The 23790-nt window shown below is 41.4% G+C and overlaps 1 protein-coding gene across 3 annotated transcripts in view; it reads left to right on the top strand.

Moving 5' to 3' along the window:
• MAST1 (microtubule associated serine/threonine kinase 1) overlaps positions 1 to 23790 on the top strand; it is a 128744-nt gene that overhangs the window by 63565 nt on the left and 41389 nt on the right. For 2 of the 3 annotated variants that reach the window (XM_082252628.1, XM_082252630.1), the window contains 10 exons: positions 2315 to 2396; positions 4065 to 4225; positions 10201 to 10276; positions 10424 to 10633; positions 10830 to 10931; positions 12461 to 12590; positions 17064 to 17131; positions 17710 to 17798; positions 20132 to 20340; positions 21707 to 21845. In XM_082252628.1, coding sequence (XP_082108754.1) covers positions 2315 to 2396; positions 4065 to 4225; positions 10201 to 10276; positions 10424 to 10633; positions 10830 to 10931; positions 12461 to 12590; positions 17064 to 17131; positions 17710 to 17798; positions 20132 to 20340; positions 21707 to 21845 — 1266 coding nt within the window. The remainder of the gene's footprint in view (positions 1 to 2314; positions 2397 to 4064; positions 4226 to 10200; positions 10277 to 10423; positions 10634 to 10829; positions 10932 to 12460; positions 12591 to 17063; positions 17132 to 17709; positions 17799 to 20131; positions 20341 to 21706; positions 21846 to 23790) is intronic. The other variant, XM_082252629.1, reaches the window with a different exon arrangement.

Genomic DNA, 23790 nt, shown 5'->3' with positions numbered 1-23790 from the left:
CATAACAGCTCTTTGTGCACAAGACAAACTGGTTGTCGAAATCAATCACACACTATTTTTACTGTAATTGGCAGTCATGCACAGGAAAGCTCACAGCAGCCCCAGGGGGTAATGTGCAGGCAGGTTGTTTTGAGGTAAGGATTTGTTATAACACTTAACTCCAGCAGACAATAAAATATTCCCATTGAATCCAGTTATGTGTTAGGTAAAACAGCACAAAATAATTTATTTTAAATATATCTCCTTTAAATATGTGAATCCATTTGTACAGTTGTGCTCAAAAGTTTGCACGCCCTGGCAGAATTTGTGAAGTTTTGACATTGATATTGAAAATATGACTGATCATGGCAAAAAATTTACTTTTATTAGTGATCATATGAAGCCATTCATTATCACATAGTTGTTTGGCTCCTTTTTAAATCATAATGATAACAGAAATCACCTAAATGGCCCTGAGCAAAATTTTCATCCCCTGGTATGTTTGGCCCTGGTACAGACGCACAAGGTGACACACATAGGGTCAGTGTATAAATTGTCAATGAGTTTGTTAGCTCTTATGTGGATGCACTGAGCAGGCTAGATACTGAGCCATGGGGAGCAGAAAAGAATAGAGTTAGGCAAACAGTTCGGGCCAAGCAAAAGTTCCCCCTGCCCCAAAGCATCCCCCATGTTAAGGGGAATGTGGCCTGGTATGGTTCAGCAGGGGGGGCTCGCTCTTCCCACCCCCCCTTTCCTGACCTGCTGGGCTGCATGCTCGGATAAGGGTCTGGTATAGATTTTGGGGGAGACCCCACGCCTTTTTGTTTTTTTATTTTGGTGTGGGGTTCCCTTTAAAACCCATACCAGACCCAAAGGGCTTGGTATGGATTGGGGAGGACCCCCACGCGTTTTTTTTTTTTACATTTTTGTATTTCCGGCAATTGTATTGTATTGCCGTCAATTTAATGTCATTTTTTTCTTTTTATATATATATTTATATGTCAGTTTTGCTGCAGCAGGTTCTATACATGGTACAAATGTGCTACTTTACAGGCTAACTAAGGGGACCCCCCAGGCACTATATGGGAAATTTTTTATTTTTATTGTTTCACTTTAGGCATCATTAAAATCACTACTCCTTTAAAAACAATCTTTTTTTAAAAGTGTTTTTTATATTGGTACATGTCCCCTAGGGCAGTACTTGGGCCCCCATTCCATTTTTTTTGGCCAATAGGTTGCAAATAAGCCTTCAAAATGGGGATTTTAGATTTTTTCAAATTCAGGTCCCATAGACTTCAATGGGGTTCACGGTTTCGGGTCCGAACTTTTGCAATGTTTGAGAGTTCTGGCGCGAACAGAAGTGGGGGGGGGTGTTCGGCCCATTCCTAGAAAAGAACTGTCCAAAGACCTGCATAACAAGGTAATGGGCCTTTATAAAGATGTAAAAGGATATAAAAAAATATCCAAAGCCTTAAATATGCCAGTCAGTACTGTTCAGTCACTTATTGAGAAGTGGGAAATTCAGGAATCTATTGATACCAAACCAAGGTCAGGTAGACCAAGAAAGATTGCAGCCGCAACTGCCAAAATAATTATTCAGGATACAAAGAAAAACCCACAGGTTACCTCAGGAGAAATACAGGCTTCTCTGGAAAAAGATGGTATGGTTGTTTTTAAGGAGCACAATATGATGATACGTGAACAAAATTGAGCTGCATGGTCGAGTTGCCAGAAAGAAGCCTTTACTGCACCAATGCCACAAAAAAACCCAGTTACAATATGCCAACAATACCTTGACATGCCTCACTGGTCTTTTTTGTGACATTGGCATAGTAAAGGCCCTTCTCCTTAAATACATGTAAATACATGACCCTTCTCCTTCTCTGCAATACAAGTCTTGATGAGGACACTTGTACTGGGGGGTGAGGATGGTACTCAACAATGCTGCCACAGAGCACTGGAGAGGAAGAGTAGTAAGCAGCATTTTTACAGATAAGGGGGTATTTCAAGATATTTCAATGCACAATTCAGTCATAAATCATAACATTGAGGGAATATAAAGAGGTATAAAATAGCTGGGCTTTGATAAGAGAGGAACATTTAGGTCACCAACCTGACTATGCTGTCTGGCAGGGATGAACAGAATTTTAAATCCATTGGTACAGTTCATGTATATGCATTTCAGTTCTGTGTTTAGCTGTTTACCTGGAGTTCAGCTTTAAGTTCTGGTGGCTATGTTTATTTCTTTTTCTATAATTAAGCATCATGTCTCCTAATATGCTCTAGGCATGCTGTCTCTCAGGAATACATGGGTAAAGCTCTTACTTTTTTTTAGCAGGACAGATGGCCGCCGCTGGTCCCTCGCCTCCCTTCCATCATCAGGATATGGAACAAATACCCCAAGCTCCACTGTGTCCGTGAGTAATAAATCCTTTTAAAGTGGACATAAGGTCTAACCTTATGCTCACATTTACACCTCCATGGCAACTTTGGTTCCTGGCACCCAAGCCCAGCTTCAGCAGTGCTTTATATGGTCACTTCAATAGGTGACACCAAGGTAGAGCCAGCCAGTAGGTAGCTCTTCTGAACACACCTTGCAATTTGACAGAACCCGTTTCTCCAACCACTGAGGATGTGTTGCCAGTGCCAGGAGCCAGAGGTAGGGAAATATGTTGACAGGGCATGGAAATCAAAAGCACTCTTTCTACCAGTCGTGTGGAATTAAAAAAAAAAAAAAAAAAAAACACTTGTCCAAGGAACTAAATCGGGGTCCCAATCTACTTGTCCACCGTGATAATCTACTTGTCCTGATAGGAATTTTTTTTTTCCAGGATGAAAAAATATAAAGGGTTGTTTTTTGTTTTTTTTTTGTTTTTATGCAAAGTTGCTTTAGGAAGGTCTGGGGCTTTTAAAAAACGAAAGGGGCTTTATGGCAACTTAACTTTTTTTTAGAACCCCCAAACATTATATATTTTTAAAACCGACTCCCTAGAGAATAAATTAGTGGGTGTTGAAATTTTTTATGTCACACGGTATTTGCGCAGCAGTTTTTTACACACAATTTTTTGGGGAAAAAATACACTTTTTTGAATTTTAATGCAAAAAATAAAACACAATACATAACCCAATTTTTTGGTAAAGAAAAAAAGATGTAAACACAGTGAATAGATATCAAACATGTCATGCTGTAAAATTGAGCAGCAACAAACAACGTAAATTTTACTATCCATAGACGACTATTTAAAAAAATGTTTTCTTATTATTTATTTAGTTTTAGTTTTTTATATTTACACTGTCGCTTTTAAAAAAAAAATGTTTTTATCTCTTTTATTGCTGTCACAAGGAATGTAAACATCCATTAGGCAGTGACAGGTACTCTTTATGGAGAGATCTGGGGTCAATAAGAACCCAGATCCCTCCTCTGCTCTTAAAAGCACTTGATCACACCAAGATTGGTGTGACCAAATGCTTTCTGTTTTTAAAAAATGGCGCCTGAAGTGACATATGCTCATCATTTCTATATCCTATATCACAGAGGCGGACAGAGTGGTTCTGGTCTTTGTCTGCCTTTATGATCACCCAGCAGAAGTGCCGGCTGGTTGATCGGGTGTCCCAATAGGATGGGACAGCCTGCGGAATGCCCCCTCCCGCTGCTTGTAAAAGAGATCTAGTGGTTAGTTAGCAGCTTGAAATGCTTTTACAAGAGAGCTGACCTTCGGCTGTAACCCTGCTGCTTGCCTGTAGGGCTAAATGTAAGAAAAAAATTCTTGCCTGCCCCCTGGAACTGCATGTCCCTGGCGTCGGGCGATAAGAATTGAACAACCCTGTAACTACTGAAGAAATAACAGGCAGGGCTTCGAATCTGCCTGCTTGTACACATTCAGAGGTTTAGAGAACACTGAAGTCAAAGGATCCACTAGCTTAAAACAGCTTCTATTTTCGGAAAGGCAATGGCAGTCTGAAGTTACTGAATGACAACAGATTGCATTGGAAGGATCCAATCACTACACAATTATTCTGTAGGGAAGTTGGGTTTTTACTGTTTGTCTTGGTTCCTTATTTTCTTCTTTCTTTCTTCTTTGAAGTCCTCCTCCTCATCTCAGGAACGTCTGCACCAGCTTCCCTTCCAACCCACCCTGGATGAACTTCACTTCCTTTCCAAACATTTTGGCAGCACTGAGAGCATCCCTGATGATGACGGGGGTCGGAGGTCCCCTGCAGTGAGACCTCGGTCTCGAAGCCTGAGGTCAGTTTGTGGTTTAAGGATGTTATTCTGCTCTGAATTCTTATCAGTCTCTCTACTGTCAATGTACCCTTACAAGCTTATTTATAGTAGGCTTGTGACTCTAAGGCTGGCCATACATGTTCAATATTCTTGTACAATTTTCCTTTAGATTTACCTTAAACTATGTAGTGGAAAGGCCTGCCTAATTGGATACAATTGAAGGCTGTTTGTGATTGTCCTCATTGTGACAGTAGTCACCGTCACTGGGAATGAAAGACAAGACACTATATGTGGGTCCCCAGATTCCTTTTGTATTTTGGTCACCCTTTGCCCATTATTGGCGCAAGGTATGATGAATGTATTCCTTGTCTGTTCCTCTCCCCCTCTCCTTTTTTCCTGACTTATTGTTTCTGTCTGGTGGCTAATTTGATGAACTCTCGGAGGATCCTTTATGATTGGATTAGCCTTATGTCAGCTGTACCTCGTTATTTACCCATTGTGTGAGGTTTTGGGTAATAATTTGGGTCATTGTTCATGTAGTGACTGACATACTTCTCAAGTGTATAAAACCCTGTATTCTTGTTCAATAAACCAGTTCACCCCCAGCATTCAGTCTCAACTAATGTCTGTGGGGGAAAGCTTTGGATTTTCGCTATTGGGAAAGTCTACTTTTTATTGCTCTCGGGACCAAAGTTACTACAGCATAACTCGCTACTAGGGGGAACAATACATCTCTGGTGGCAAGACCCGTGTTCTTACCCAGGTGGCCGCCACATTCATATTAAATGGTTTTTGGTAAATCTAAAGGAAAACACTAAGTGACCCAAATCGGGGCCCAGATGGCCCCAGATGGCCTTTTCACTTGTTAGGCAAAACTTTTTTTTAAATTTTGGATAGAGTAAGGGAGGGTTATAACCCCGTCAGTTTTTTTTGTCGTCTGTGTCCTACTGATGTGATTTCCCTTCACTTCCTGGGCTCAATTCACTAAGGCCGGGTTCACACATGCTGCGGCCGTGGCTCACAGCAGGGGGTCCGGTGCGTCCCTAGACACCGGTTTAGGTGCGAATCAGGTCCGAATTTTTGCCTGAATTTGCACCTGAATCTGAAACAAAGACCCTTTTTTAAATGCAGACTGTGTAATCCAGCTTTATTGATAGCCGGTCACACTCTGCTGTCATGTGAATTGGATGCGCATCCAATTTGCATCAGTTTGAACCCAGCCTGAATGGTCCAGGCATGAGGTATTTAAGGAATGTACAAATATAATAGCCAATTTGGAGTAGTCTCTGCCTTTTTGGATCAGTTTCTCAACACTAATGCATAGAAACCTAAATAAAGAAAAACAAAGAATCATTGGTGCTGATTAACTTAAAGTATAACTAAAGGTAAACATTTTTTTTTTTTAAATTTTGGATAGAGTGGAGCGGGATTGGAACCCCTATCAGGTTTTTATTGCTATCTGTGCCCCCATTCGACAGATTTACCCTATTTGTCCTGTTTACCATTATCATTAAAAGTGACAAAAAATCCCAAATTTTGGGTAATCGAGGGGAAATCTTCAAAGGCCTGGGAGTCCCCAAGAGTTTTTTTTTTAATTTGCAGGGAGGGATTTCTTCTCACTTCCTGTTTTGGCTTTTGGACAGGAAGTGAAGGCAACTCTCCCTAATGACAAAGCTGTCTTTTTTTATTGTTGAAAGAAGGGGATTTATATATGTGTGTGATTTTTTTGAAACAATTTTTATTCAATATTTGACATTTATAAAGATAATTTGTATTTACTTTATTTAACTTGTTTTTTTTTTTTTTATACGCTATGTGTGTCCTGTGAAAGCAACTTCCCTTTGAAGTATTCTAGTCACCTTTTTTCTTTTGTATTAATATGTATGCTGCAGGGACTGCACTGACTTGTGAGTTGGCACATTTTTACAGTTTAAACCATCTTTATTAGCACAAAAAAATGACAAGGGTTCTTATCCTTCTCCACTGTATCCATTCCATCATGTCATGAGATAAAAAAACACATGGTTTCATGAGTAAAATGCCTCATATTTTGATGAAATAACTCATACTTTGTTTCAGTAGTGTTTTTCTTTTTTTTTTTGTGAATTGCAAAAAAAATGTGTGATCAAAATGTATGAGTTATTTTATCTCAGATTTTAAGAGTAGCTAACTCTTTGTGAATTGAGTCCTCTGTCCCCAATAGCTAAAACAGGAAGTGAGAGGAAATCTCTCTACAGTGAGAGAATCATGGTCTGTCACCAGGGCCGCCAGAAATCTCCCCATTGGAAGATTTCCCCTCTATTAGTGTTCCGATGTCAGTGCTAAATTTGCAATTTTCTTTTAGTTGATGATAATGGTAAACAGGACAAATAGAGAGTGAAAATCTCTCTATGGGGGGGGGGGGGGGGGTTGGGGTTTGCACAGACAGCAATAAAAACGGACAGGGGTTCTAATACCTCCCCACTCTATCCAGAACCCAAAAAGAAAGTTTTGTCTTTAGTTACACTTTAAATAGCTTTGTCTGGGCTGTTCTGAGTGTAGCTAGAAACAGCTAGGGCTCTAGGGTTGCCATCTTTTCCTCAAGCCAAACCGATGTTCTATCAGAATACCGCTACCTATCAGATTCTACTACCTGGAAGTGACGTACAGACTAGAACAACTTAGTGCGCATGATCTATGCATTCCAACATGGCCGTTATGCGTTCCAATAGGTTTCCTAATCTGACAGAACACAAAGCAGGGGTGGACATCTTCTTACACCCACGCAAGTCCTGAATTTTATATTTATTTTAGCAGTAAACTCACCTTATATACTAAAATAGACTATTTTACCGCGTTTTAGTGAAATAGTCTATTTCACTATATAATCAGTTTGTCGCTGAGCAGTGCGGGGTGTACCAAGATGGCCGTCGGCACCTTCTACCTGGCGGTTTCTCGCTATACTTAGGAAAATACAATAATAATACATATTTAATACTGTGATTCAGTATATAAGGTGCGTTTACTGCTAAAATAAATGTAAATGAATAAAACACGAAGCAGAGGGGGACATCTTCTTACACCCGCCTAAGCCCTGAATTTTACATTTATTTTAGATTCCCCGGCAGATTGGTATAGAAGTGGACATTGGGATTCTGATTAAATTGTCAGAACTGCTTCATAAGGATAAGAACTTGTGCCATATAAACAATAACTAGTCATGTCCCTCCCCTGGCCACCAGCTGAGCAGGTAGAGCCCAGAGCCACAGTCCCGTATGGATCATGTGTCCAGGTTCCAGGTGGACTGAGACCCGGACACATGATTCAAAATGACTCAAAACCTGTACAGTCCGGGTGAATCTGGGATAGGTGGCGACCCTATAGGGCTCATATGTGCTCTGCTAGGGCCCATCTATTCCTACTCCTAATATGACAGGGCAAAGCTACAAAGTTTAGCTACCAAAAAACAACCAATCAGATCTCACTGTACTGTAGTAAAAGATACGTTTTGATGGTGGTTTTGAGTTACTGAATTTTTATTGAATAAGCCTTATAGAAACCTGTGATTGTTTGAAGGACAGTGACATCCTATAACCAAATAATCAATGACAATGATCAATGATTGTTTGAAGGACAATGACATCCTATAACCAAATAATCCCCAAAAAGAAAAGGAGAATTTTAAAATGGACCCCTGTTACAGTCCTTCCTTCTTTTATGCATGTTAAATGACAAAGCCTACAGTTTGCACTTAAAAATAATTAATACAGGAATAGTGTTTTGTAATCCACAGAAGCCAATGATTGATCAGAGTTCATTAGTAAAAAAGAACGTATTTCTGAATGATTCTTAAAGGTTGTTGCACCTCATTCCACCTTTCAATTGAAAAAGAACAGACAGTGGGGGGGTTTACTAAAACTGGAGAGTACAAAATCTGGTGCAGATCTACATAGAAACCAATCAGCTTCCAGGTTTTATTGCCAATGCTTAACTGACCAAGCTGATGGGCTACCATGCACAGCTGCGCCAGATTCTGAGTGCTCCAGTTTTAGTAAATCTCCCCCACAGTGTTTCCTGATGATCACCAATATACGAATGTCAGATGACTTATTGTGATGACGGGTTAACACAGGGTGATGCATCAGGACTGGGAATTATATGACTTCTTGTATCACTGGTTTGCCGATCTGACTCAAGACGTATCTTTATTTTGCTCATCAGCAATTCACCATACTGTTGGATTTAGGATTGAGCTCTCTATATAAAATTCAATACATTATACTTGTCAGTTAAAATTCCTAGAAGTATGCCAATCTTTAAAGGGTTTGGCTTCACTCACAATGAGTAGAATTTGGTTATTTTGGGTGGGATTATGGTGTTTTGGGGTTTACACAATGCTTTTACCCCCTTCCTGACCAGGGCCTATTTTGCGATTCGGCACTGCGTGACTTTAACGGACAATTGCGCGGTCGTGCGACGCTGTACCTAAACAAATTTGACGTCCTTTTTTTCCCACAAACAGAGCTTTCTTTTGGTGGTATTTGATCACCTGTGCGATTTTTTGATCATGCGCTATAAACAAAAAAAGAGCGTAAATTTTGCAAAAATAACAATATTTTTCACATTTTTTATATGAAATTCCCCCCCCAAAAAAATGTAAAAATCAAAATTTTTTAAGATTTTCGGCCAATTTGTTTTATGCTACATATGTTTGGTAAAAAAAATTGCAAAAAGCGTATTTTGATTGGTTTGCGCAAAAGTTATCGCGTTTACTAACAAAGGGAAAGATTTTTGTCATTTTTGTTGTTTTTTTTTTTAACGCGTAATGGCGGCGATCTGCGATTTTTTTTGCGGTACTGCGACATTGCGGCGGACAGATCGGACCCTTGACTGACATTTTTGACACTTTTGGGGTTACCAGTGACATTTCTACAGTAATCAGTGCTATACATATGCACTGTTACTGTAAAATTACACTGGCAGTGAAGGGGGTTATCTTTTTTTGAGAGGGAGGGGCTATGTGTGTCCCTAGGGGCATGATTCTAACTGTGATTGGCTGTGGCTTGAGGTGTATGAACAGTGATCAACGGTCCTACATAGTAGAACCGTATGATCACCATTCATTCACAGGGGAGAATGACAGGCGGCTTGTTTACATTAGCCGCCTGCCTTTCTTCCTCTGCACCGACGATCGCAGAGTGACCGGCGGACATCTGGTCCGCCGGTCACACGCGCGGGGGGGGGTCCGTGACCTCGCAGGAGCGCGCCTCCGGGGGCGCACGCTCGCTCCCTAAACCCTCATAGGCTAGCGACGTAGTACTACGTCGCTCTGCCTGTGAGGGGCTGACCGCCGCAGTAAATAGTCGTGCGGCGATCAGCAAGCGGTTAATTCTACCACTGCTCATCTAATGGCATATTATAACAGATATGGGTGGTTTCAGTGGGTGCTGCCCATACGTATTATTAAAGGTGAAACTTCAACCAAATTTTATTTTTTTTGTTTTAGAAGTGGAGAAAAATGACAACCCCTTTTAGATTTTTATTTTCATCTCCAATGGAGATTCACTCTTACTTTCTTTTCTGGTGATACTCTGGCACACAATGGCACAGGGAATGAAAAAGTAAGAAAGTCTCCACAATGTGGATAACAATAAAACAAAAACAAAAAACCTTGCAGTAGTTCCCCTCCCCATTCTATAAGAAAGAAATTGTAACAAAAATTTGAATTCTTCATCACAATATCTAAAACAAAAGAAACACAAATTCTGAAGTTTAAATTTCATACTACAGAAGGAAAATTATTGTGAGGGATGCATAAGCACAACAACACAATGACATCTTCCATTTCTTTCAATATGGAAGTAGATACCTCTTGGCCTAGAAAGTCAGCAATGGGCCTTACGCTGCAAATGTAAGCACACTTTTTCTGTGTAGGGGAGCATAGTTAGTAATTCAATGGCAATTCAGTTCAGGAAAACATTGACAAATTCTTGATGACTTTGTCCGTTCCTTTCCAGCCCTGGCCGGTCGCCCTCATCTTATGACAATGAAATAGTGATGATGAATCATGTCTATAAGGAGAGATTCCCAAAGGTAAGGATATTGTTTAATTACACAGCCATCTTCCAGGAGAAGTTCTGTGTCACTGTTATGTCTATGAAACTAACCGTATCCTTGATTAAATGTCTTCTCCACTCAGTCATTGCTACCTAATAAGATCATCAACTTTGGTCTTCTCAGGCCACGGCACAGATGGAAGATCGACTTCGGCTGTTCATCTCCAACTTCTCTCCAGAGAATGTTCTACCGCTGGCCGATGGGGTCCTTAACTTCATCCACCACCAGATTGTGGAGTTGGCAAGGGATTGTCTGACCCGGAGCACTGAGGGCATGATCACCAGTACCTACTTCTATCAGCTGCAGGATAACTTGGACAAATTACTACTGGATGTAATTATCAGAGACAATTGGCTAGACTTGGCTGGGGTGGCACCATAAAGTAATTTGTTCACCATGCTGGGCTAGCTCCCTGTATCATTACACCCCAGCCATGATTGTGGCCTCTATCACAAAAATATAAAAATCATCATCGTTTAAAATTCTTGAAGTGAGTAATCTATGATGTAACCATACTTCTCTTCTGTAGGCCGTGGAACGATCTGAAGGATCAGAGGTGGCTTTCATCGCCCAGTTGATGAAGAATCTTCTCATTATTATCTCTCGGCCAGCTCGTCTGCTAGAGTGCCTGGTTTGTAGTTAATGTTTTTGGAAACAAAAGCTAAACTTGGGCTAACGTATACATACCCTACTTTATATTTTGTTAATGGAACAAGCATCATCACTAAAATTTGACCAAAATGTAATGTCCTCTTTTTCTTTAAACCGTGCCTTCTTTGATTCGCTATACAAGTTCATGGGGGATATCATAACATAAATGGGTTTAGGTTAAGAAAATCTATATAGCCCTAAGCCTCCCAACTGCCCCATGGAGGACTGGAAAGATCTAAGCAGGTGCACACCTACTGCCTCGGATCTTTTTTGACATTATACAAAAGTTGTCTGGCAGACGGTATAGAGCAGGAGTTCCCAAACTGTGGGTCGGGATCCACTGGTGGGTCACGAGCTGTGTTTGAGTGGGTCGCGCTGAGCCGGAAATCACTGAGAGCGGGCCTACTTAAATTGTGCTGTGCGAGCCCTCGCAAATTACAGAGAGCTAAAGCAGTCAATTCGCGATGGTTTCAGGACCCCGCCCACGCAGTTTACGGAGGCTGGTCTGCATTTCCCGCGAGGAGGATACTTGCATCAGTGAGTACATATGTGGGCTGTTATGTAGGATATGTGTTCATGGGATGCAGAGCCAGCTCCTCAGTCCTGCTGGCAGCAGCGGTGGTGGCCGACGGCAGCTTCAGTATCATAGGATGACCAGGTGGCCCGGAGTTCATGCAGCTTCTGTGACCCTAGTAGAGGATCTGAAGGAGAAGAGCCAGGACACCAAGACCAGCATAGAGCTCCTCATCATGGAGACTCTGAGTGAGGTGTGCTGGGCCCTGGAGAGGGCAAACAGGAGCTTCACCTTTACTGTGGACCGCTGGGAGAGGAAGGAGGCTGAGTACCATATAGCCTGCTGATCACTGTCCTGGTGTGGTTTATTTCTGTCCTCTGCCTGCCTTATACTGTCTTATATGCCACACATGCCACAGGTTTCTGACCCCTCAATTAGAACATCTGACAATTGTACCCAATAATAAATTGAAAATTAGTAAATTGATATTTTTAATTTAACATCCCCCTCCCTTTAAAATATGCATTATTATTATTTGCATTTATATAGCGCCAACAAATTCTGTAGCGCTTTACAATATTTAATTACAAGCAAGTGGGTCCCAAAAAATAACTGTATTCAGAAGTGGGTCTCGGCCCAAAAAAACTTTGGGAAGCCCTGGTATAGAGTGTACCTGGCTTCATTGAATGTGGAGTTGGCAGGCGATTATGCACCCCCAGCCTATGTGTCCCATATCATCCATACAGACAGCAGCAGTGGTCATCTTACCAGTGTGCAAAGTTGCAATTTTAATACACTAAAACTGGTCTGTTCAGATACAAACCGAAAGACATTTTTTTGAGAGTTAGAGATTGCTTTTACTCTCGCCTATACAGAAGTCAGTTCACCTACCGGTATGTTTTTAAATTGAGAGAAAAAAATTGCAGAAACATTTAGGGACATGCATAGAGACCATCTATCTGTTAAGGTCAAGTTGATTTATATTTTGTTTTTAGGAGTTTAACCCTGAGGAGTTTTATCACTTACTGGAAGCGGCTGAGGACCAGGTAAAGGAGGGCAATCTGAAGACAGACATACCCCAATATATCCTTCGTCAGCTGGGACTCACCAGGGACCCTTTTCCAGGTAAGCCGCTCCTAGATTTCAAGTAGGCTGGGGTGGTGCCTGGACCTATGGGGCCTGCAGCTTATGTCTAAGGGTTTTGGAGCAAAGAAACATTATGACATGAGCATGATAGAAATACAGAGCAGAGCAAGAATAGAAACATAGGAACAGTGCAGAGACACAACATAGCAGGTACAGGGTTAGAACTCACAAACAAGAGCACACCACATTGCTGGTTGATGATAAATAGCTCTCAATGAAGTACACTTAAGTTAGGTGAATCTACAGATATGCCTCGTTTCCAATGAGCGGATCGGTTCGGTACGGTACGCTAATTTGAGTGTTTGTATTATGAAAGTGGCCCATACAACCAAACCAAACCGCACCATTCCTGGTCCTGCTTCAGATGTAGGGCCATAGGAAATGGTACGGTACGGTTAGGGCGGAGCTACTGGCGTCACACGGCGTCACACGATAGATTCCACTGATTGGTGGACAGGAAAACTTCAATGCTCATGTCAAATGAAAGAGCAAAACAAACACCTCATTTGGTGTAAACCCCGCATGGTCCCTGGTGGCCCGACTTGCAGTGGAAACGCTCACCTGAATAGACCGGACCATTCTAACCCTTCCAAACTGTATCGACCTGAACCGTTCCGCTCAGTGGAAACGAAGCATTCGACTTTGAAAAGGATAAATGTCAGATAGGCACAGACAGAGTTCCAATACACAGCATACAGCCAGTAACTAAGTTGGAACTGGGAGCAACAGGATATACTGTATATTCAAAGAGAATCAAAAGCAAAGTCAATATAGGTCAGGGTATAATATCAGAATAAAGTGAATACAGGTTAGGATCAGAACAGATGTTAGATCTGGTTGAACAAGAAAGAAAGACCTAGCCCAAATTCAAGAACATACAGATGCCATAGCGCCACAGTCAGTACTAACTAACTGAGACAGATGCCCCATCATTGACTGGTGGGGGCAAAGCCCCTAAATAGCCACCAACCCAGAATTGGTAAAGCACAGGTGGTGGCAGATGACAGAGCAGGCCTGACAAGAAGAGAACACCAGACATGAGACATGATAGAGAATCACATACTATAACCGTGTCAGTTGCTCTTATTCAATGCCTCCATGATCTTTCCTTCTACTCAGAGATGTATAGTAACGAAGTAGAACTACTTAAGTACTGTACTTAAGTACCGAAATGCGGTATCTGTACTTTCCTAGAGTAGAATTTTTTTCTCCTACTTCTACTTTTACTTCACTACATTTTTTCGATGATTTCGATACTTCTACTCAAGTATTTTTTTTTTGTGCTGCATAGTTACTCGTTACTTTTAAAAAAATTACCACTGCCAGAACAGTAGATGGCAGGTTGCATAAAGCTCAAAAAAATGTGTATAATGTCATTTGTAAATCGGTGCATACGAAAATAAAGGCTGTGTATAATAAAAGCTGCTATACCAAATCTTTCCAATAAAAAGAAAATATGAAACAAACAAATAAATGGTGCTACAGCGCTTAAAGTGCATCAAGAAACTACTAACAAACACAGGATAATCATTTGAATAAATCATTTGAAATAATAAAAAACAATATGATGTTCAAACTTTTGACTTCTTTCTTTAATAACTACATAACACCGTACTTCTACTTCTACTTTCAGTACTTGAGTAGAAATTTTTTTTCAAAACTACTGGTACTTTTTACTTTTAGTACTTAAGTAGCAAATTTTTTGAAAAAACTACTTGCAATACTTAAGTAAAAAAAATGTTGAATACTTTAGTACTTCTACTTAAGTAACTTTTTCTGCGAGCACTTCCACTTCTACTCAAGTCACTTTTTGATCGAGCACTTGTACTTTTACTCAAGTAGAAATTTCAAGTACTTTATACAAGTCTGCTTCTACTGCTGTAGCAATTATAAGTCAATGCATAAATAATACACTATGCGGATATCCTAAGCATTCACACAGTCACAATGAATGATCCCTGCATTGTTTGTAATATGATTATCTCCTTTGATCAGCAGCTTCATCTAATAGCCATAATGTGTTATTTTTCTGAAAAAAAAAAAAGGCCTTTAGATAGAGGATTTTAGGAAATAATCACATTACAAAAAAACTTAATGATTAATTTGTTGTACCTGTGCAAATATTTAAGACATCCACAAGTCAAATTCTTTGACTTCAAATATTCCTAGGCCTACTGGTATCAGGCCTACTGGCTTTCCTTCAGAATTTCATACTGGAGATTATGAAGCGTTAAAGCAGAGTTCCACCCAAAAGTGGAACTTCCTCTTTAAGGCCTCCTGACCCCCTGACATGCCACATTTGGCATATCATTTTTTTTTGGGGGGGGGGGGGCAGGTACCTAGATTTTACCTAGGTGTCCTCTCTCCGCTCCCTCTCTGCAATCTTCTGGGATACGTCACAGATCCCAGAAGATTGCCCGTCCACTCAGGACACGCAGCGCGACTCGTGCATGTGCAGTGCGCACCCGGCTGTGAAGCCGCAGGCAGTTACAGCTGGGTGCGTCCCAACTGCCTTGAGATCATTCACAAGCTCCCCCAATGTAGTTCCGGGCTGATACTTCACCTTTCTTATGAATATCCTTACCCCATGAGGCGAAATCTTGCATGGAGCTTCAGACCAAGGGCAATTGATGGGTATTTTGTATTTCTTCCATTTGCGAATAATCGCTCCAACAGTTGTCTCCTTCTCACCAAGCTTCTTGCTGATGGATTTGTAGCCAATTCCAGCCTTGTGTCCACATTCTTGTCTCTGACTTCTTTTGACAGCTCTTTGGTTTTGCCTACGATGTTGAGGTTTGAATGGAAGAAAAAGATTTTGTGGACAGGTGTCTTTTATACACATAACAAGTTGTCGTTAGGTCACCTTCTTAAATTGACAGGACTAATCTGTGTACCACATGAGCTCATAGTGTAGCCAGTCTGTGAGCCAGAAATATTGTTGGTTGGTAGGGGATCAAATACTTATTTTACTCACTGAACCTCAACTCAATTTATAACATTTGTATCGTGTTTTTTTCTGGATTTTTATTTGATATTCTGTCTCTATCATTTAAAATACACCTATGATAAAAATTATAGACCCTTAATTTCTTTGTAAGTGAGCAAACTTACAAAATCTGCAGGGGATCAAATAATTATTTTCCCCACTGTAAAGTAGTAGACAGGACTTGTGAAGGCCAACATTTAAACTGGCAACTTGCTTTCTCTGATTGCTAGTTACATAGTTAGTCTGGTTAAAAAAAGACACAAAATCATACAAATCCTATACCAACAGTTAATCCAGAGGAAGACCCCCAGCAAAGCATAATCCAATTTTCTCCAGCAGGGGACAAAAATTATTTCTTGAGAGGCAATTGGATATTCCCTGTATCAACTTTACCTATAAATGTTAGTACCCAGTTATATTATGTATATCTAGGAAAGAATCTAGGCCTTTTTAAAAGCAGTCTACCGAGTTGGCTAGGTCCAGCACTTGAGGAAGTCTATTCCACATTTTCACAGCTCTTACTTGAAGAAACATTTCCATATTTGGAGATTAAATCTCTTTTCCTGCAGAAGTAAAGAGTCCCCCCTTGTCCTCTGTGATGACCTTAAAGTGAATAACTCAACACCAAGTTCACTATAGGGACCCCTTATGTATTTATAAATGGTGATCATATCCCTCTTTAATCCCCTCTTCCCAAGAGAGAATAAATTCAGTTCCTCTAATCTTTCCTCATAGCTGAGCTCCTCCATGCCTCTTATCAGTTTGGTTGCCCTTCTCTGCACTTTCTCCAGTTCCCCAATATCCTTCATATGAAACGATTGCCCAAAATTGAACTGCATATTCCAGATGAGGTCTTACTAATGATTTGTACAGGGGCAAAATGATATCTCTCTCTCTGGAGTCCATGCCTCTCTTAATGCAAGAAAGGACTTTGTTTGCTTTTGAAACAGCAGCTTGGCATTGCATGCTATTATTAAACTTAGGATCTACCAAAAAAAACAAGATCCTTCTCCACCATTGATTCCCCCAGTTCTACTCCACCTAGTATGTATGATGCATGCATATTCTTAGCCCCCAAGTGCATAACTTTACATTTATCAACATTAAACCTCATCTGCCGCATAGTTGCCCAATGAAACAGTGCATTGAGGTTGGCTTGTAAGTTGGAGACATCTTGTAAGGACGTTATTCCACTGCAAAGCTTGTCATCTGCAAAGACTGAAATTGTACTTTTAGTCCCAGACCCTATATTATTTATAAAGATATTAAAAAGTATGTGCCCAAACAGTGAACCTTGGGGTACACCACTGATCGTTTTCTCCACTTACCAGTCCACTCTCTAATAATAATAAAGGAGTGAGAAATAAAACAGAAAGTCTGGTACTGTGCCATAGCGTTGACTTTACATTCTGCGGTTGTAAAGAGAAGAAAAGCCTAACTATTATGTTGCTGCTTTATTTGCACAGAGGTTGTAGCCGCTGAGGAACCAGTCAGCGTGGAGACGCACACACCCGAGAGTGAGGACATTGTAGAGGTGAGATTGATATCCATCAGCTTTGTAATTTATGATTAAAAAGGCTATTGCAGCAGAGACTCTACATTGTAACACCATACTAACAACAGTAGAGTCACTGTCGCTGAGCTTTTGTATTCAGCCAGTAGGGAGCCTTCCCTGCCTGCAGAATACAATAATCAGTGTTGCTGGCTATGACCGACAGCACTGATCATTCGGGAAAAACCTGGCAGGCTGGTTATACACAAGTCAATCGATTGGTCGACTTGTGTACAACCAGCTAGGCCACATATGGATTGAAATTCGTCCGGTCCCTGCTGAATTGGACAATTTCGATTAAGCATCACAAGATACCTGCTCTTCTATTGTTAGCATTAACTTGGTTGATTTAATCTAACCATTGATATATATTTCTAGAGCACTATTCTTGGATGGCTAGACAGTGATACAAGGTTTCTTCTGCAAATTATGTTTTTTTATTTCTTTACATAGGAAAGGTGTTCGTTAATTCTGCAGTCTTTCTAACTTTTCTTGCACATATTATATCTCAACCTATCGCAGTCGATTTTCCTTAGGCTTCTCCTTGAACCTTGTTTTAGGGAAAAGGAGGTGCAATCTCAAAGCCCATAAGACCGCCAGAGGAGAGCGACTTTGAAAACATTAAGCTGATCAGTAATGGGGCCTATGGGTGAGTGTTCCTTGTCAAATACAATGCTTTTTCAGTAAAAAAGAACATGTACAATAGGCTCTGCCTAAGGTTTGGGGGGTCACTATTTACCGACAAGTAGGCTTCCATGCTTAATGAAGGGTTAGCACATCAAATATAAAAACAAAGCAATGGGAATGCGGGATAAAAGAAGTTGAACTTTTCTAAAGCAACCAATCAGGTTTTAGCTTTCCAATCTGTACTAGAACATTTGTACTTTTACTGGCTCAACATCGTGTGGTCAACTTTTTAATTTTTGTAGAATGCCTATATACTGTAAGTGTATAAAGCCTAATGTTTTTTAAAAAAAAGACATAGAGAATACAGCCAATTTGTGAGCTGAACTAATCTTTACATTATTAGGATTGGTAAATACTGTAGTTTCGTGTTTTGTGTCTATGTGCCCAGATCATAAGATGGCTTCTTCACTCAAAGGCAACTAGTCACAACTGGGATTCTGCTTGAAGCTTTATATCCAGGCAAAAGCTATCCCCCTCCATCCCTGTTTAGCTGTACTCACTGATCTGAGCCACTGAACTGAGCTTGATATGTCGGCTGGAACCCATCAAAGCCAGAAGACCAGCATGACATCCAGGCATCTAGCATTTTCAGGAGGTCAGCAGCGTTAGTTACTATATTTCCCAAAGCATGGGGTCCCATTAAAAATTGCTGTTACATTTCAGCTCATTGCCAGTCATTCTTTTCCATAACTGGCAAACAGAAAAAGAACATTTATTTTTCTTGTAAGCAGTTGAAGGGATTTTCAGGAATCCTTAGGTCAATGCCTCTGAAATTGGTTCACTGCTTGTTGCAGAAGTGTGCACAGAGCTTGAAGTCAAAATAAAGGCAGTCTATTGCATGGTGGATACTAGCAAAATAACAAAAAAGGAAAAAATTGTAGAATAAAAATGTGTAGCACCCTCCTAGGTAGGTGCTAGTGGGAGAGTATAGTTTTTGGCTCTGTCTGCCAATCAGAGGAGCAGCAGGCAACTCTTTATTGCTCTCTGCTTATTAGAGAGCAGAATCTGTTAGTGAGGTCTGGTCATCGTGCTCAGTATGTGATTCATTCAGTCTAGAGAGTGTTTCACACTGGTCCAATAGGGAGGCATGTTTGACAGTGGGAGGAAACCTGACCAATGGATGCATAGGCTATGATACAGTCCTGGTGATTGGCAGAGACAGGCTGTCTCTGTGCATTCTGGGATACTGTATAAAAGCCAAGAGCACATGTGTTGCGGGGTCTTTGGCTGAAGAGCAGAGTCCCAGAGGAAGGGTGGCTGCCTCCTCCTCTGTAGCAGGGGCACGTGGCATCAGGAGATCGTCCTGAGGACCAGAGGAATGGAGCTGAACCCAGAGGTCCAGGAGAGCTGACTGAGGGGGATACACTGGAGACCCTAGAAAAACAGTATTGTGAGTACAGAGGATCGTGTCAAGGGGCCTGACCTGAGGGGGGCCACCCCAGGTGTAGGATAGTCAGTGGACGGGTGTCAGCAGCCAAAAAAGAGGATACTAAGGAGAGTGTCCTGAAGAAAAACTTAGTTCATCAAGTCATCTGGAAAAGAGACTTAAAGCTAAACTCACCTCAGTGGCAAGGTGGATCAACAGCCTAGCTGTACCAAGAAATAGAAGTCCTCAAGTCTTGTGCATAGTTAATTCAGAGTATCCCACTATTCCCTTCTCCCATCCCTAATTTATCAATAAAACACATAAACAACTACATAAACAACAACCCCTGGACTGTTTATTGAACGAGCCAAGAAGGAAAGAGAGAGAGACTATTAATGTCAAGGTTGCTAATGGTAACCCAAAGGGACCCGTAAGTGTGAAATCCAGCAGTCCTCAAGGGGGCAGTGCTACAAATGTAAGTAAAACTGTTGACCTTAATGACCAGTCTTAAATAAAAGGTAAATCCTGCTTGGTTGCTGTGGGCAAAAACTCCAGTTTTGTGCTCTTTCCCAGTTTTCATGAATCAGTCCCACTTTTCTACTAAAGTCCTACGGTTTACTACACAAACTAAAAGTTGCATGCCTTCAGAGATTTTGTTGATGCAATGTTTCTTATTACAACACCGGGGCTGACCCTGTGATTATAATTTAAGTACCTCCCACTAAGAACCTATTTTGGAAGTTGTAAGCAAGTGCATTGACATGGTCTATTCTAAAATTTACAGAAGAAAGTTAGAACATGCCATGATGTTTGCTTACATCGTTATGCAATGTACTGTACATACTTAATATACAGAATTTAATTTGAAGGGCTAACCTATGAAAATTTCAAAGAAAGGTGTTAATGTTGTGTGGTCTCCCTCGCCACAGGGCTGTATATTTGGTACGACACCGGGAGACCCGACAGAGGTTTGCTATGAAGAAAATCAACAAGCAGAACCTTCTCCTAAGGAACCAGGTCCATCAGGCTTTTGTGGAGCGGGACATCCTTACTTTTGCACAGAACCCTTTTGTGGTCAGTATGTTCTGCTCCTTTCAGACCCGCCGGCATCTTTGTATGGTCATGGAGTATGTAGAAGGTGAGGTTCAAGATATGTATAGGTAAATAAAAGTCCTACCTAAATACAATATTGAAATCTTTAAAGTAGAATGCCAGGATTTATTTTTTATTTTTATGTTAAAAAAAAAATAGTGCCATTCTTCACACACCTTCTCCACTCTCCAGTGCTGGGGGTACTTCATCACCTTGGCTGGAATCACAGTACTCCAGGACTCAGCAGCATTTACATGTCATTACATGAACGCTGCTCAATCCTGGAAGAATGCCCACCTCTTTGCCATCACCCGAGAAAGAGGAAGAAGTCCTGGTGACATCACCGGACTGAGGTATGTATTACGTTTAATCGGGGCATTTTTTTCTCAGAAAATAGGTGCAGGAACTTAACCACGACCACACTGTAGGTGGCTCTGACTCTCTTACCTGCAGGGAGATTATCCAGTTGGCATCCGCACGGCACCTGCATCCCCCTTGTCCCCATCCTGCACTCAGTAAGAGCCACTCAGTAGATCGTATCTGTGGGAGCCATTGGGAGACAAGCTGTCACATGTAAACCCAGAAGCTGGACTTCTGGATTTACAAGTGATAGTGGTGAGCAGGGAGCAGAGGGCCTGAGCCAGAGGTGGTGGAACTGAGTTCCACCAAGTTCCAGCTGAAAAAAAGCCCTGGGTTTAATTAAAAAAAATACTTGAGGGGCGTTGAAGGATGAGGGAGGGGGTTAACAGGCCTAAGTCAGGTTAAGATAACATTATGCACTTGAATATTTTGTATTCTCTATTTGAGCCAGTAGAGCTATACGCTTCTTTGCACGTATTTTCCAGTATCTCCTTCTGTAAAAAAAAAAAAAAAAAAAGGCTGGCGTCAGCATCAGAACTCTCATACAGCTCAGGCTGTAAAATAACGTAATGTATTGGCTATGAGGAGCAAATCAACAGGTTCACTTTAATACTGCTCCACCAGCTGACATACTTACCTCTCTTTGCTCTCCCATTTTATAGATAGTTTAATAAATAAAAAAATTGTTTAAAAGCTTAGAAACATAGAAAAAAAACTATCTACGGCCGCTATGTAGGTATTGCTATTGGGCTGTGCCATAATAGAGGGAGCAATAAAGCGCTTACAACTGCCTCTTTGCACAGGTACTGTTATATGAGACAGCAAAAGGAATAGCATGGGTCACTTTAAAATAATACTAAGCTTTATGTTTGGGTATCAGTCCTTTATGAAGTGTTTAGAATTCCAGCCTGCCTTCTTTGCAGATTATTTGTTTCTTAAAAACTACCAGTTTGCCTCCTGATTCCAATTTGCCATTGATGGGGTGTTTGTATAATTTCTGTATTCATTTTTTTTCTGTACTCTTACTGTTGCTTTTTTTCTGTCCTCGACAGGGGGTGACTGTGCCACACTACTGAAGCACATTGGTGCCCTTCCACTGGAGATGGCACGACTATATTTCGCTGAGACTGTATTGGCTTTGGAGTACTTGCACAATTATGGGATAGTTCACCGTGATCTGAAACCTGACAAGTGAGGACCAGTCTGTGCATATAGCATAATTGTGTACATACAAGCATGGCATTTTTAGTACATTTGACAGTGGATTCCTTTTTTACTATCCCCACCCACCCGTATGCAAGGATTTAATTGTGGCGCACATATGGCACTTTTCCACTGCAAGTACCGGCTCGGCTCCACTCGGCACTGCTTGGCCCTGCTCGGCTCAGTTTGCTTTTCCACTGCGTGGTACAAGTCGGCACCTTTCGGCACTGTATAGGCTCTATTTGACTCTTTTCCACTAAAGTAGTAAGTGGGTGGGATTACAACGATTCTCTTACCAATCAGTGGCTAGTAGTGACAAAAAATCAAGGCTGCATGCAAAGGATTGTGGGATATGGTATAGGTACGGAACGCTTGAAACCACAACTGAGGTGGTACTGTTTAAGCGAGCCGTACCGAGCCGTCTTATGTAGTGGAAAAGCGCCGGTGTTACAAACCGTACTGAACCGTTCTAACACGTACCATGCGGTACCATGCAGTGGAAAAGCACCAAACCGAGCCAAACCGCTCCGTTCCATGCAGTGGAAAAGCGCCATTTGTGAACTGCAAAAAACATGGGCAAAGTAATGGGTTGGCTTGAACAACAGACCTATAATTATATTAATATAGTATTCAAAACAGCAGTGAGTTGACAATTTGCAGGAAAATAAATGTCAGGGCTGACGATTCATGAGCTACAAATAGGCAATCACATAATGTATGCAGGCAACAAATGGGCAACTCTTGTAGAAAGGGGATTTTTGTACTCACCTTAAAATCCTTTTCTCTAAAGGGCACAGCACCCTCCACTCTGATTGAAGGACACACAACCCTCCCATCTGCTTTGTGACCAGTTATTCTCTGTATGATGCTTTCTGATGAATTGAGCTGCCTCAAGCATATGGGGGGGGTGGGTGTGCCACCATCAGGGGCCGCCCATAGGCTGTGCTTTTGTTTTTTTACTTAGTGTCATACTCCTGAAGATCTTGGCTGTGCCCTTCAATAAACAAAAAAGGAAGGCAGACAGCAAACGGGCAATAATTACAATGTGAACAACTAATCGGTAAAGTGACAATAATTTGTCATATCTCCCAGCGCCAAATCCACTACCCCTACCCAGCCCACCCTTCATGAAAAAAAATGGATCAGACCTCAGAAGCAGAGCGGTGGCTAGTGCAAAGCAAGGGGAAGTCCTCCCAATGTCCCTCTCATTTGTGTCACGTGACACATTAGAGCAAAAGAGGAGCCAACAAGGTCTTCCCTCTGCTCTGCAGGGGTGTACACAGGGCAGGGACATACTACTATGTGGCTGTTCTTGCAGAGTTGCAGACAAATTAAACTTTGGCATTACCGGGAACCCCAAAGTGTTAATGTGCAGGAGTGGCATTTCTGGCCCAGGTCACTTGCCCCCTGCCTACTCTTATAGAGCGCTCTTCAGTTGGCTGTACCCAGGGAAAAGAACACCCACCGCCCTACCCCTGCTATACCACCCCATTAATGTTTTGTTAGTCAATAATATAGCAAAAGCATAGGCGTGAGCACAGGTTGTACTGGGTGTGCCTGGGCCCTGGGTGTTGGTGTGCCTAATACCCCTGTGTGGTTCTGATTCCCCCTGCTTCCTGGTGTCCCCTGTCTCTCTTTCTCCCATGCAGTCCTGCGAGCTTCCCTCCTCTCCTTCTGGCTGCTGCGTCAGATATTTCAGGATGGATGAATGAATGAACACATTGAGTGATCTGTACCGATTTCTCCTGTATTCATTCTTATCTGAAGCATAATAAACAATGCTTTAGTCTTTGAATGAACAATTAGCCACTCAGCAAAGAGCAATTCCCATTCATTCACTTTCCAGTGCAGCTGAGGCTGCAGAGAAAGGGACTGGGGAAGCTCTGTCCTCAGTCCCTTTCTCTCTGTTAAGACTCTTGATATTTCACCAAAG

This window comes from Pelophylax lessonae (assembly GCF_965119305.1).
Source record: "Pelophylax lessonae genome assembly, chromosome: 4".
Classification (NCBI taxonomy): domain Eukaryota; kingdom Metazoa; phylum Chordata; class Amphibia; order Anura; family Ranidae; genus Pelophylax; species Pelophylax lessonae.
This window is presented reverse-complemented; position numbering and strand designations above follow the sequence as displayed.